Source organism: Ornithorhynchus anatinus, chromosome 10, assembly GCF_004115215.2.
Source record: "Ornithorhynchus anatinus isolate Pmale09 chromosome 10, mOrnAna1.pri.v4, whole genome shotgun sequence".
Lineage (NCBI taxonomy): Eukaryota > Metazoa > Chordata > Mammalia > Monotremata > Ornithorhynchidae > Ornithorhynchus > Ornithorhynchus anatinus.
This window is the reverse complement of record NC_041737.1, coordinates 21,430-36,047: the sequence shown is the minus strand read 5'-3', so window position 1 is coordinate 36,047 and position 14,618 is coordinate 21,430. Positions and strand designations below refer to the sequence as shown.

Below are 14,618 nucleotides of genomic sequence, written 5' to 3'. Positions count from 1 at the left end.
CCAGAGCCCCTCTGGCCACCTGACCCGGCCCAGTCCAGCCTGACCCAGCTTGGAGTGGCCCAGATCCCTGTACTGGGCCAACCTGGGCTGTCTGTCACCACTGCCTGGGGCACCATGGGGCAGCCCAGGATGCTGGTGCGCGTCCACTCAAATAGCAGCTCCTGGAAGGTAAGGATCGTGTGTACCGACTCTACTGCACTGTGCTCTAGCAAGAGCTTAGTACAATGTTCTGCACACAGTAAGAGCTCCGTCAACACCACTGATAGATTGATTTGGTGACTCTGGGTGCAGCTGCCCCTGCCTACCCTGTGGCAAGAAGCTGCTCTAGAGGACAGGGAGGCAATGGAAGAGGGTAACAAAACAGCTTGATTTATGGATAAAACACAGGCCAGGGAGTCAGACAACTCTCTGGCCCTAAGTACAACGACGGAAACATTCAAGAATATCCAAATCAAAACCCAAGTGCGAAGAGCGAGGGGCAGTATGCCTGCCTGCCCCCCGCCCCCAGCTCTAGGCCAGCCTAAGGCTGCAGCATCCCCAGTGTAGGCAGCTCTCCGGGCTTAGCGAGGAAGGGCTGAATCCGCTCCATCCATCCCCCGGCCTGCCAAGCGGCTGGTCAAACTTGCCTCCTGGCTCAGAGGAGTGGGGGCTGCAGAACATACCTTCCAACTCCTATCACCCCAAAGATACATCCAGTGGCAGCCATTCTGGCTCCAAACAGTCCATCAATCAAGCAATTAACCGACAACTTTTATTTTTCACTGACAACGAGCCAACTGCAAAGAATGGAGACCAGAGGACAGGGGATGAAAGTAGGCTGAGAACAAATAGTTAATATATTGCTTAATATGTCCCGGCTGGGACCCGCTATTTCTTGGGCAAAATTATGGCTGGGTGAAGTTCAACAACGGTTCTAAGGAGCCATTCTGCCTTTGGGGAGGGAGAGAGGGAGAAAGGGAGAGATACAAGGTGCGGGGGGAAGAAGAGAAAGAAGGAGAAGGGAGGGAGGGAGAGAGAGAAGGAAGAGGGGAAGCGGGGGGGGGAGGAAGGGAGGGAGGTCTGGAAATTCTATGTGACTGACTGATTGACTGACTAAGGGCTCTGAGCTGCGATTCAGAGTGGGCACTGCATGGCACTAACAGCAAACAGCCATATACAGCCAACGCCCTCCTCCTCGCCGAATCCAACAGATTCCTCTCCACCCTAATCCTCCTCCACCTCTTAGATGCCTTTGACACTGGGGACTACCCCCTTCTCCAGAAAAACACTATCTAACTTGGTTTCACTACCACCGTCCTCTCCTCTGCATGGATGACTCCCAGATCTACACTTCTCCATCCCTGACCTCTCTCCTTCTCGGCCATCTCACATCCCCCTCTGCCTCCAGGACATCTCTACGTGTCCCGCCAGCACCTCAAGCTCAACATGTCCAAAAGTGAACTCATCTTCCCTCCCTTCTCTCCCCTTGTCTCCACAACTTTCCCTTCACCATCAACACACGGTTTCCTCGGGTCTCACTAGCCGGCAACCTTGGCATTATCCTTGACTCATCTCTCTCTTTTGACACAGGCATTCGGTCAGTCACTAAATCCTGTTGGTTCCTCTTTTCTAAACCTCTAGGATCCACTCCTCCTTCTCCATCCAAACCTCCACTCTGCTGGTCCGAGCCATTTGTCATGTCCCTTCTCGACTACTGTGTCAGCCTCCTCTTTGACTTCTGACTTCAGCCCCTCCCCTCGCCTGTCTAATCTTCACCCTGCTGCTCGGATCATTTTTCTACAATGATGAGCCAGTCGATGGTATTCATTGAGCACTTGCTGTGTGCAGAGCACTGTGCTCACCACTTGGGAGCTTACAGTAGAGTAGGTAGACATGAACACTGCCTTCGAGAAGCATGCAGTCTAGTGAGGGAGACAGATGTGAAGATCAATTACAGGAAAGGGAAGCTAATTTGTATAGGTTTGTGCAGGTCTCCTCCACTCCTCAAAACCTTTCTGTGTCTGTTCGTCCCTCTCTGCAACAAGAAGAAAGTCCTGATGGTCGACCTTCAGGGGCTCCAATCAGCTCGGTCCCCTGTTTCTAGCCTTCCTTTTCTCCAATGCAACCCGGCTCACACACTTCACTCCTCTCAGTTGGGCCTCCTCGTTCTTGTCTCTCCATCAACCCACCCTGCTGCCTGAAACTCCCTCCTCCTCCACATCTGCAGTCAGTTAGCTGCTTTCCCCATCTTCAACGCTCTCCTGAAATCATACCTCTCCCAGGAGGTCTTGAATAATCTCCCCTCTCCCCATTTTACTTCTCCCTCTTCCCAATCAAAACTACTAATTGATTGATTTCTCATCACCTAAGTACTGCCTTAGGGACTCAAACCTCCACCCTATTTCCCAATAGTATGTATGTACATATGTTTGCTCTCCTTTGTTTCCCCTCTCTCTGATTGATTTGGGTGTTTACCTGTCAAGCCCCTTATAAAGGCAGGGGTGTGTCTACCAACTCTATTGCATTCTCCCAAACGCTTAGCACAGTGCTCTCACAGTCAGCGCTTAGTAAACACCATTGATTGCTTCATTCGGGCCTGGGCGGAGCTGGTGGGGAGGGAAAGGAAGGGAGAGGGGAAACGGAGACGGGGAAGGGAGAGAAAGTGAAAGGAGGAAAAAAGGAAGTATTCATTCATTCAGTAGTATTTATTGAGTGCTTACTATGTGCAGAGCACTGTACTAAGCGCTTGGAATGAACAAGTCGGGAACAGATAGAGACAGTCCCTGCCGTTTGATGGGCTTACAGTCTAATCGGGGGAGACAGACAAGAACAATGGCAATAAATAGAGTCAAGGGGAAGAACATCTCGTAAAAACAATGGCAACTAAATAGAATCGAAGCGATGTACATTTCATTAACAAAATAAATAGGGTAATGAAAATATATACAGTCGAGCAGACAAGTACAGTGCTGAGGGAATGGGAAGGGAGAGGGGGAGGAGCAGAGGGAAATGGGGGGAAAAGAGGATTAAGCTGCAGAGAGGTGAAGGGGGGGCGGTAGAGGGAGTAGAGGGAGAAGGGGAGCTCAGTCTGGGAAGGCCTCTTGGAGGAGGTGAGTTTTAAGTAGGGTTTTGAAGAGGGGAAGAGAATTAGTTTGGCAGAGGTGAGGCGGGAGGGCATTCCAGGACCGCAGGAGGACGTGACCCAGGGGTCGACGGCGGGATAGGCGGGACCGAGGGATGGTGAGGAGGTGGGCGGCAGAGGAGCGGAGCGTGCGGGGTGGGCGGTAGAAAGAGAGAAGGGAGGAGAGGTAGGAAGGGGCAAGGTGATGTAGAGCCTTGAAGCCTAGAGTGAGGAGTTTTTGTCTGGAGCAGAGGTTGATAGGCAACCACTAGAGGTGTTTAAGAAGGGGAGTGACATACCCAGATCGTTTCTGCAGGAAGATGACCCGGGCAGCGGAGTGAAGAATAGACTGGAGCGGGGCGAGAGAGGAGGAAGGGAGATCAGAGAGAAGGCTGACACAGTAGTCTAGCCGGGATATAACGAGAGCCCGTAGCAGTAAGGTAGCCGTTTGGGTGGAGAGGAAAGGGCGGATCTTGGCGATATTGTAAAGGTGAAACCGGCAGGTCTCGGTAACGGATAGGATGTGTGGGGTGAACGAGAGAGACGAGTCAAGGATGACACCGAGACTGCAGGCCTGAGAGACAGGAAGGATGGTCATGCCATCCACGGTGATAGGGAAGTCCGGGAGAGGACCGGGCTTGGGAGGGAAGATGAAGAGCTCAGTCTTGCTCATGTTGAGTTTTAGGTGGCGGGCCGACATCCAGGTGGAGACATCCTGGAGGCAGGAGGAGATGCGAGCCTGAAGGGAGGGGGAGAGGACGGGGCAGAGATGTAGATCTGTGTGTCATCTGCATAGAGATGGTAGTCAAAGCCGTGAGAGTGAATGAGTTCACCAAGGGAGTGAGTGTAAATGGAGAACAGAAGAGGGCCAAGAACTGACCCTTGAGGAACTCCAATAGTTAAAGGATGGGAGGGGGAGGAGGCGCCTGCGAAGAAGACCGAGAATGACCGGCCAGAGAGATAAGAGGAGAACCAGGAGAGGATGGAGTCCGTGAAGCCAAGGTGAGATAAGGTATGGAGGAGGAGGGGATGGTCAACAGTGTCAAAGGCAGCAGAGAGGTCAAGGAGGATTAGAATGGAGTAGGAGCCATTGGATTTGGCACAAAGGAGGTCATGGGTGACCTTAGAGAGAGCAGTCTCGGTAGAGTGGAGGGGACGGAAGCCAGATTGGAGGGGGTCCAGGAGAGAATGGGAGTTAAGGAATTCTAAGCAGCGATTGTAGATGACTCATTCTAGGATTTGGGAAAGGAAGGGTAGTAGGGAGATAGGGCGATAACTGGAGGGGGAAGTGGGGTCGAGAGCGGGTTTTTTTAGGATGGGGAAGACGTGGGCATGTTTGAAGGCAGAGGGGAAGGAGCCATTGGAGATTGAGTGGTTAAAAATAGAAGTTAAGGAAGGGAGGAGGGCAGGGGAGATGTTTTTAATAAGGTGAGAGGGAATGGGGTCCGAGGTGCAGGTGGAGGGGGTGGCACTTGCGAGGAGGGAGGAGATCTCCTCTGAGGATACTGCAGGGAAGGATGGAAAAGTAGGGGAGAGGGTTGGTGGGGGGGAGGGGAGAGGCAGAGGGGTGACTTTGGGCAGGAATGGAGGAAGGGAGGAAACATATTGCCAAAACTCCTCCATCTCTTGGTCTGCCACCTTTGAGGGCTTCTCAATTGCCCCCAGTGCCTCCTGGCTCGAGGTGGGGTTGGGGAGGGGGAGTCCTCTTTCCATGGCCAGATGGGGGTGAGCCGGGGTCGGTGTCAGCCAGCCGGTCAGGCAGTCAGTCAGTCACTCATCCACACCCAGGGCTCAGTAGATACCACTTCCCCCCTAGGAAGTGGCTTGGTGGGAATCTGGGAAGAGGGAAGAGCCAGGCAGTGCTGGGTTTTGCCCAGTGACGAGAGCAGTGAGGAGGACAGAGACATTCACACAGGTTCAATAACCAGTGTCATAACCCTACTTCCTCTGGGCTTTCCCAAGTACTTAAGGCAGGGATTACTATCACCGATGCCTTAAAAACAGGGCTTTCAAAATCAGCTGATCTTTGTTTGCTCACTGCACCCCTGAGAGATAGGGAAATGCAGGGAAGGGCAAGGATTTTCATCCCCATATTACAGATGGGAAACCAGAAGCAAGCCCCCAAAGGGCCAAGGACACAGAGCAGGGGTAGTGGCAGGGCCCAGATCAGAAGCAGGTTCTCCTGATGCCTGGTTCAGTGCCCCACCCCTCCATCCCAGGGCCCTGAACGACCCTGCTCCTCTTCTTAGGAGGAGAAGCCCAAAAGGCTGAGGCCCTTTAGGCTCCTTACTTCTGGGAGGCCGGAGAGCAGAGCCGCCGTCCAGTGAGCGCGTGGAGCTGAGGATCAGGGGCTGAAGCCATGGGCTTGTTCCAGCAGTCGGGTGGCTGTGTCCTGCTTCTCCCTCCCCCATTGCCGGGCAGAATCCTCCAGCTGGGGCCCCGGGGAAGAAGAGATGTGGCCATCAGGGTGAATCACTCCCCCACGCCCCGATCTCTCTTCTCCACCAGGGGTCCCGGATCTTTCTATACCTCTACTCCGACAGGCCTCAGAACCCTCACTGACCCCACCACCCTTTACCTGGCCTATGCCACTTCCTGACCCTTTTCTCTCTCTCCCTCTCCTTCTTGCCCTCCCTACTTCCACCTCCCCTCCCCATCCTCCTCTTTTCCAGCCCCTCCCTTTCCACTCCCTCTCCCCCCAACCTGAGCGTCAAAGGACTCAGACATCACAACCGTCAACCATCACAACCTTGCCCAGTGGCCTAGTGCCCCATCAAATTCCTCACTGCCTAATTTCTTTGTGTCCCGCCATATGAGCAGGAGTTAATTGTGTGGCTGCGACAACACCACGGGACCAGACTCTTCAGTTTCCTGGCTCCCAGTTAATAACTATAATGGTCTGAGCAGCAGCAGGAGCACCAGCACCAGCAGCGTGAGCGATGGCAGCAGTGACCAAGCTGCTCTTTGCTGTTTGGGCTTGGGGTCGGCTCAGCCAATCTGCTCTAGCCCAGAAGAGCCCAGGGGGTTGGTTCCCTGAAGTTTCTAACAGGAGCAGGAAAATGCTTCCCCAAGGCCAGGCTCCCTGGTTTCCCCTGACACCTAGCTAGCCTAGCCTAGCCTAGACTGGCCGGGCCTGGCCTGCCACCTTCCTTCCCATGGTCTCTAAGCTGTCCACAGGAAGTCCTGGCCCAGGAGCCCAGGTAAAGTAGGGGTAATGGGGTGGCGGGATTGACCCAGGACCCCCACCAGCTCCACTCGGGAATGCGATCTGGGGTGAGGAGTGTGGAAGGGAGTCTGTAAGGGAGGGGCCCGTGAGGGGCTTGCGACCAACCTGGCTCTCCAGGGCTTGGATCCGGCTCTGGGCCCTCTCCAGTTGGGCCAAGAGAGAGAGCTTCTCTGAGGTCTTGGAGAGGAGGTCCTAGGGAGGCAGACCAGACCGGGTGTAGGTTTGGGAGGCCATAGGTTCATCATCCAAGGCACCTAACGAGGTACCCGGTGAGGCGATCAGTGAGGTGCCCAGTGAGGCAACTGGGAGGCAGCCAGAAAGGTGCCCAAAGAGGCAGCCAGTAAGATACTAGGTAAGGCAGTCAGGGAGGTGCCCAGAGAGGCACCTAGCAAGGTGCCCAGCCAGACGACACCTAGCGAGGCAGCAGTGAGGTAACCAGCAAGTCACCCAGAAAGGCAGCCGGTGAAGTAGCCAGCAAGGCACTCAGAGAGAAACCTAGTAAGGCAGCCAGCGAGGCACCCAGGGAGGCAACCAGCAAGGTGCCCAATGAGGCAGCCAGCAAGACACCCAGAAAGGCAAACAGTAAGGCAGTAGTGGCCTACAGAGAAGGACCCAGTTCTTTCTCCAAACCAAACCTGGCCAGCTGGAAAGCCTCTAGTACTGGGCCAACCCCCTCCCAACCCCTGCCCCCCTCATCCCTCACCCCCAACACAGATTCAGCCTCCAAGAAGGCTTAGACAAAGAGGCAGGAAGGGGCAAGTTGGAGGACAAACCCCACCCAGCACTGGAGTCCTGGGGGATAGTTCCAGAGGCATTGCTTAGCTCTGCTTTCCTGGCTGGTGGAGATAATCCCATCCATCCATCCATCCATCCATCCATCCACCCCTCCAGCCCCTTACTGTTGTTTGGGGGCTCAAAGCCCTAGGGGAAGAGACCCTTCAGTTAACCTCCAACTGTCAGGCAGAGGTGATGCTCTGCTCGGGATGCTTTCCCGAGGATCAGAGGACTGTCCCACTTGTACACCCGCTTAAAACAAAGCAGGGTCCATGCCAGGGTACCCTGAGGAGGGGGAAAAGCATGGAATACAGAGAAGCTGGTTGTGCAGATAGAGAGTCCTCTGGGCCTGAAGGGCCAAATCCCAACCACTTCCTCTGCTGCCCTTGGTCTCCTGTGTAATAGTGTGCAGCAGCTCCAGGGTGGGCAGGGAGGTGAGTGCCTTGTAGGGGAGGGAAGCAGGGGAGGAGGAAGGGTGTCACCTGGACAGACCAACTCAGGGAGCTGGAGCAGATGACTTCTAGACTGTGAGCCCGTTGTTGGATAGGGATTGTCTCTCTCTGTTGCCAAATGGTACTTTCCAAGCACTTACTACAGTGCTCTGCACACAGTAAGTGCTCAATAAATACGATTGAATGAATGAATGACTTTGGGGTAGGGGGGAGTCTTTTGGCAGCACTCAGCTGGAAAATTGATTTGCAAACCCCTCGAGGTGGGAATCCCCTCTTTTCACTCTGTGACCCACTCAGGTTTTAGCACTGTTCCACGTTTTTCCAGCGGGGGCGACAGTGATGGTGGAAAGGAGTGCCTCCAGCTCGGGCATCCACCTATATGCTCCAAGTCTCGGGCCCAGGATGGGGCTCAGCTACTGGGCCAGCCTCAACTCCCCTGGCAAGTCTCCACAAGTTCCTCCTCACCTCTGGGGATGTTCCTGGGGGAGGGACAGGCCTCGGCCAGCCAGATCACCCTCTTTTCCCAGGAGCCGCTGGCTGAGGGAGAAGTGAGTATTTAGCCCCTCTGGAGGGAAGCCCAGGGCATGGGGAAGGGAGGCTAGGAGAGAGGCCCTGGGGAGAAGAATAAGCTCTGAAGCTGGGGTCTCTGGACCGTTATTTCCTACCTGGGCCACAGCAAAGGAAATAGTGGGAGGGGCTGGGTGAGGAGGTCCTGGGCAGTTCCCCACTGAGCCGCAGAGCCAAGCGCCCGTCCAGGGAAGGCGGGCCGGGGAGAGATGGGGCATGGCACCGGGGTTTGAATCACTGACCCACAGGGCCAGAGACAATGGAACAGATGCATGGTGGATGGGGACCCCTTCTGCGCAGAGGCCCGGGTGCCAACTGCACAGTAGCCCTGCCCCTTATATCACTTCTGGCCTTGCCCCTTCCAGGGGTCCTTGTTTCTGGGATCTCAGGAAAGTGCAGCAGTTGCAGTCTGGCACTGGCTGTCTCTGGAGCATGGGCAGTCCTAATCTGGTCTCTTACCGGCAAGGTGGGCTGCTGGGAGATTGTGGGGGACGATCTGTGCCACAGCCCATCCAGGTCCCTCAGGGGTTGGGAGTGCCCGGCAGACAGGGAGGAATAGCAGTCCTTGGGTGATATCTCCCCCACGGGACCTAGGGGGAGGAGGGGAAGGAGGAGGGAGGAAGAGGGGGCATGCTGATAGTCAAGAGACCCTCAACAATGACCCCTAAGCAAAAAGCATTGGTAAGCCTTCTAGCCCTGGCCACAGCCTCCACCTATCCCAACCAGGACTTCTGCCATCCATTCCCCCCCCATTCCACCCATCCTCATCCTCACCCTCCCCTCTGTTCCCCCCAGAACCAGGCTGGCCCTGAAGTTATGGAATAAGTGCCTATAGGGCAGGGCTGTGTTTATTTAGCTTGCATGTACCTCATCTGCCCCAGGGCCAGTTGGGGGCCGGGTGGTGGGGGCGTGGAAGATGGGTGAGGGACCTGATTGTGTTGCCATGGGAGCCTAGACTGGAGTGGCAAATTTGGCTTCTTCCTGAGGTGGAGGTGACGGTGGGCAGGGGGAGGTCAGGTTGTTGGGATGATCTCCACACGACTTACCTGAGTCAGGAGCCAGCTGTGCTCTAGCTCTGACCAGCTCCTGGATTTTTTCCTCCAGAACCATCTCCATCTTCTCAATCACCTGGGGGAATGGAGAGGGAAGTGGTCTGCAGCTCTGGGTGACCCTAAAATGTGGAGGTGGTCAGGAGGGACCCAGAAAGAGCTGCTGGTTCTCCTGCATCTTTATTTCTCCTGCGTCGTTATTTCTTCTTCCTTCCTGACTGGGTTTGCTGGCTGTGGCTTACTCTCTTTTACGCCATCTTCATACTCAAAGGCTCCCGGGATCCTTCGGGGTCTCTCAAGGGGCTTCTCACGGTCCTTGTCCCCCACCCCCACTCCCTAGAGTGGGCTCTGGAGCCCTTCCTCTCTATGGAATGGGTTCCTTGGCAGTTCAGATTCAGGCCAGTGGCAGCAGATGAATGAGAAGGAAAAAGGAAGAGAAAATCCACACCATAACAACCTCCAGGGCAGGTCACATCTCTGTCATCTTGTGTTTCCTGGGAAAAGACAGCAGCCCCTGAATAGAAATACCAAGCTTCAAGAGAGGAAGTGGCTTGGGCCCAGGCCATGATGAGGAAACAGATCAGGAGATGAGAGGTGGGACTGGGGTCGGCGTCCTAGGAGACCTCAGGGACCCCCACCTGGCTTGGCAGAATGGTGTGTGCCAAGAAGAGAAGTGAAAGCAGGCTATGGGAAAAGACCAGTGACTTTTTCTGTAACTGCTAAATCAAAGAGCCAACATAGGAGGATCATACAGTGAAAGCTTTGCTAGCTGGCCTGCTTCAGGAATGGCAAGTGAAAGTTAGCCAAGCATGCCGAAGGTCTCTCACACGCATGCGGGAACACGCACACACTCTTTCTCTCTCCCCCCACCCTCCCCACCCCCAACCACCACCACCGGCATCCCTGATCTGTATCAGGGAGAGGACTGCTAATAACCCAGCAAACTAATAACCCAGTGAGCTCAGCTATGTTAACATTCGGGTTCCTGGAGCAAGACTGTTTGCCCAGCAGCAAACTCTGCACTGACTGGGCTAAAACTGCAAGCCGGAGGAAAATCACAGTTTGCTGATGACATGAGCAGAACAGCAAACAGGAAGGCAAACAGCTGGAAGGGAAGGAGAGATTCCACTGACTGAAAATTGCAAATGGGGTAGGACTCAAACCCTGAACCCTCCTTCACAAAGGATATCTTGACCAAGCGGGAGGGCCTTCGGAGATGCCCGTTTCGAGAACTGTTCGGTGGGAGCTGGACTGTGTCTAGGGTTCAAGTCTGACTGGCCAACAGTAAGACTCTGCAGTACTGACCACAATCCAGTTAAATGGGACATTCTTGCAGACCGTGTTTCACAAAGGGGACTCGAGTTAGGGAAAAAGTCGAAAAGAGGGCATGGAAAATATAAGCGACTTCTAGTGGAAGCTGTTAAAAATATTCCAGAAGCCTGGGGAAATCTTTGCCACAAAATGAAAAACAGGTGACTAAACAGAACTCTGCATGGCTAACTGGTGGGACAGAAGGTCCCTCACATGAAAAGGTAGAGGGAAAACCACTGAGGGACTGGATGTCCATTCAGAGGGGCAGGTCGGGGCAAACAGGACATTAGGTGGCCAAAAAGGACTTGGGCACGCCACTGCAAGGAGGCCAAAATGGGGGGCAGGGCCCAGGAACAGCAGCGGTCACCCACTTTCCCCACGGTTAGCGGGTTCCTGCGTGGGGGTCCCAAGTTGCCCACTGTGAGATTTTGGGCAAGGCACTTAACCTCCCTGAGCCTCAAGTTCCTCATTGGTAAAATGGGGAGAATCAATCAATCTGTGGAGCACTTATTGTGTGCAGAGGGCTGTACTAAGTGCTTGGAGAGTACGCTACAACAGAGTTGGCAGACATGTTCCCTGCCCACAATGAGCTTAAGGTCTAGAGGGGAAAGCAAGCATTACAGATACCTACTCTCCTTACCTCTTAGATGGTGAGGCCCATGTAGGAAAGGACTGTCTGAATTGGATTGTCTTGCGCCTATGCCTGTGTCTAGCAGAGTGCTTACCACATTATTGCATTAAGTGCATTATTATTATCATTATTATTGTTATTAGCACTGTTCTTCCTGCTCCCCTCTCACCAGTCTCATAGAACCCAAGTATCTGCCCGAGGTGAAGTCTCCCCCAGCCAAAGATTCCTGGGAAAAAATAACCATCAAAGGGTGAAGAGGGGAGGCAGCTTTACTTTAATCCCCTTTCTAACTTCCTCAGGCTCATCTTTTGATTTCTGTTAGGCCTGATAGTTGGACCCCTTCCTGGTTCCCTTTGGGCCGTAGGCCCACCAAACCGGCTCATGCTCAGCCTGAGGCCTCACACCAGCTCATGCTCCCCAGGGCCCATACTCGCTCTGGTACATCACACTGGCACATGCTCACACCAGCGCATGCTCAACCTGGTGTCTTACAGCAGCACATGCTTACTCTGATGCATCACACCACTGCATGCCCTCCCAGGAGTACAGTAGGACATCCAATTACTTGCTAACTTTCTCACCCTCTCTTGCCGTCTCACTGTCTCCTCCAAACCTTTCATCTTTGCCAGTGTCTCCCAGTATTTATTCAGGACAGCCTGCTGCTGCTGCTTCTGTTTCCACTGCTGCTGCTGCTGCTTCTGCTGCTGCTGCTGCTGCTTCTGTTTCCACTGCTGCTGCTGCTGCTTCTGCTGCTGCTGCTGCTGCTTCTGTTTCCACTGCTGCTGCTGCTGCTTCTGCTGCTGTTGCTGCTTCTGTTTGCACTGCTGCTGCTGCTTCCGCTGCTGAGCTTGCCCGAGCATCAACAAGTCCTTTTCCCGGTCATTCTTCTAGAGGGGGAGGATGGCAGGAAGAGGCACTGATAACAAGGAGGAGGCCTGCCGCACCACCAACCCCTGCCACACTCAACGCCCCCCTGGCCTCACCCGAATCAACTCATTCTGCAACTGCTGCACCTTGGCACTCAGCTCCTTCAGGTGCAGGGCCCCGCCGGCCAGCTTCTGCTTCCGGGGTCACTGCCAGGGAAAGAAACTGTCTGTCCAGGGGTAGCGGTAATTGGTGGGCAAGGAGCCCCTCCCGGGGTGGGGTTCTCATGGCCAGCACAGCTTGCCGGGGCTGGTCACACCCCGAATCTTGGGGCCAGGTTCGTGGAGCAGAGATCCTGAGGGAGGCTCATAGAGTGCGGGTGGGGGTGCAGGTGGGAGGGTGAGGGGCCCCATGTTACCGGAAGAGGGATAAGGGAACAATGTCAGAAGGGCCTTCGGAAAGGGAATAGGGCCTGGAGCGTTTCAGGGAATCTTAATGAGAACTACATGTAAAATACCCTACCCCTTGGCTTCTTCTTCAAATGCGGACATTTTTATACTTTTTTGAGGCAGTGTGGAAAGTCAATCAATCAGTCAATCGATTGTATTTATTGAAACACTTTCTCTGTGCAGAACACAGGACTGAAAATCAGGAGAGCCCTGGCTTGCTATGCCAAATTGGGCAGGTCACTTAAATAATGACTGTATTTGTTAAGCGCTTACTATGTGCCAAGCACTGTTCTAAGCTCTGAACTCCTCTTCAGTGCCCCAGTTTCTTCAGCTGTAAAATAAGGACTTATACTGTGAAGCCCAAGCAGCTTATCATATATGTCCCAGTGCTGTATAAATAGCATTTTTATTGTTATCATGTCCTAGGGCTGATTCCTAGGAATTCCTGAGATGTTAAAGCACTGGCAAGGGCCTGTGCAAAGGCTTCTGAACTGAGGAAGGAGTCTCTGGAAAGAACTGAGTAGCACTGCTACACCAGGGCATGAGCCTTCCTGGTGAAACCAGAAAGAGCAGAGGTCACTGGAGCAGGGATTTGGCTTGGACAAGAAGGTGCCCATTCAGACATGGAGATGCGAGTATAAGAGACCAAGGAAAGTGGGAGGGAGTGGGGAGCTCGGTGGAGGACCCAAACTGAGCTCTTTAGAGAGGGCACTTCTTAGTCAAACCCACTTTCTACCCTCCCAAGTCCAGCCAGGGGTCAGCCTACCTGTCACACAGCACAGGGGTTGTTGGGGGGTGGAGGGTAGCCTACCTGTCACATCATGGGGGCTGTCAACCTACCTGTCAGAGCATGGGGTGGGGGGGCAGCCTACCTATCACAGCATGCGGGGGGGAGGGCAGCCTACCTGTTACAGCATGGGCGAGGTGGAGGGGGTCAGCCTACCTGTCACAACAAGGGGATGGGGGAGGTCAGCCTACTTCTCACAGCACGCATGGGGGGAGGGGGTTAGGATGGGGTGAGCCTACCTCTCGCAGCAGGCCAGCCTCCTGGATTGGAGGTTCCGGGGGCCAGGGCCACTCCTGGGGACAGGGTTGGGGTCGAAGTGGAGGCTTTGGTGACCAACTGCTACGCCTCCCCAGAGACCCCCGGCAGCAGGGCAGGGATTCCCCCAATGCTCCCCAGCAATGAGAGATGCCCGCCGACCTTACCGGATCTGTCAATCTCTTCTGGCCCGGTCAGGGGGTCGCCATCGCTGTCGTGCAGCAGGGGATGTCCCGAGTCCTGTCGCGCGGCCACGTGGCGCCTCAGCCTGCTGTTCTCCCACCTCCAGGGCCGCCACCAGCTTCCGCAGGCCCAGGACGTCATCTGCCATCTTCCCCAGAGCCAGGCGCAAGCTGTCCCCTCCTGCCGGGACACAACCTTCAGCCCGCCGGCCTGGCAGACCACCCAGTGACCTCCCCCCCTCCCGCCACCCTCGCAGAAACCCTCTCCACGGAGGGGTGCGGGGAAAGCCCAGAGTCTCCCAAGATCTCTCCTAGCAGCAGCAGCCCAAATGTGGGTGCGGATCCTGGAACCTGGCAGGGAGGGACCGAGCCAGACTTGTTCCCAGACACCGGTGGCCTGAGAGAGACTCCAGGCATCTTATTTTTAGCAGAACCCCCGGTCAAGTGGGCTCCCCAACCTTGTTCCTTGAGGCTGGGACCCTCCCTGTAACCCCCCTTCTACCACTGGGAAAGAAACTGAGGAGGAGGTAAATAATTATCAATCAATTAATGGGGCCTTATTATTGACTGCCTAAGGTGTGCAGAGCACTGAACTAAAGTGCTTGGGAATGTTGAACATAACAGAATTGTCGATACATTCCCTATCCACCAGGAGCTTACAGTCTAGAGGGGTGGTGGTAGTTAAGTGCTTACTGTAGTTGAGGGCAAGAGACTCTCAGAGGACTGGCACCCATCTTCCTGGGTTCTAAGCTACACTGCCCCAATGTCAGAGGGAAGCCCATGCCAACCGCTCCTGGCCTCCATCTATGCCCTGAGTTCCAAGGAGGCTCCCAGATTTTCTGGGAACGCCCCGAGAGCAGGCAGGGGACCAGGATATTGTTTCACAGTGAAAGGGGGGCCGGGGGGGGTGCTTTAGCAGCATCGCAGAGGGAGTCAGGGTCTGCAGAGAGCTGGTTTGGGCCCCGGGGGCC

General features: G+C 54.7%; 1 protein-coding gene across 1 annotated transcript; it reads right to left on the bottom strand.

The window, feature by feature from the left end:
* Positions 1-4,636: 4,636 nt before the first annotated feature.
* On the bottom strand, positions 4,637-13,796 carry CCDC33 (coiled-coil domain containing 33). The gene is made up of 9 exons (XM_029073679.2): positions 13,749-13,796; positions 13,450-13,503; positions 12,094-12,171; positions 11,955-11,997; positions 11,692-11,780; positions 9,166-9,247; positions 8,579-8,709; positions 6,432-6,518; positions 4,637-5,531 (listed from the first exon to the last, which is right to left on the bottom strand). Exons 1-9 carry the CDS (start codon positions 13,794-13,796, stop codon positions 5,445-5,447), a joined length of 699 nt encoding a protein of 232 aa, XP_028929512.1. The 3' UTR covers positions 4,637-5,444.
* Positions 13,797-14,618: the final 822 nt, after the last annotated feature.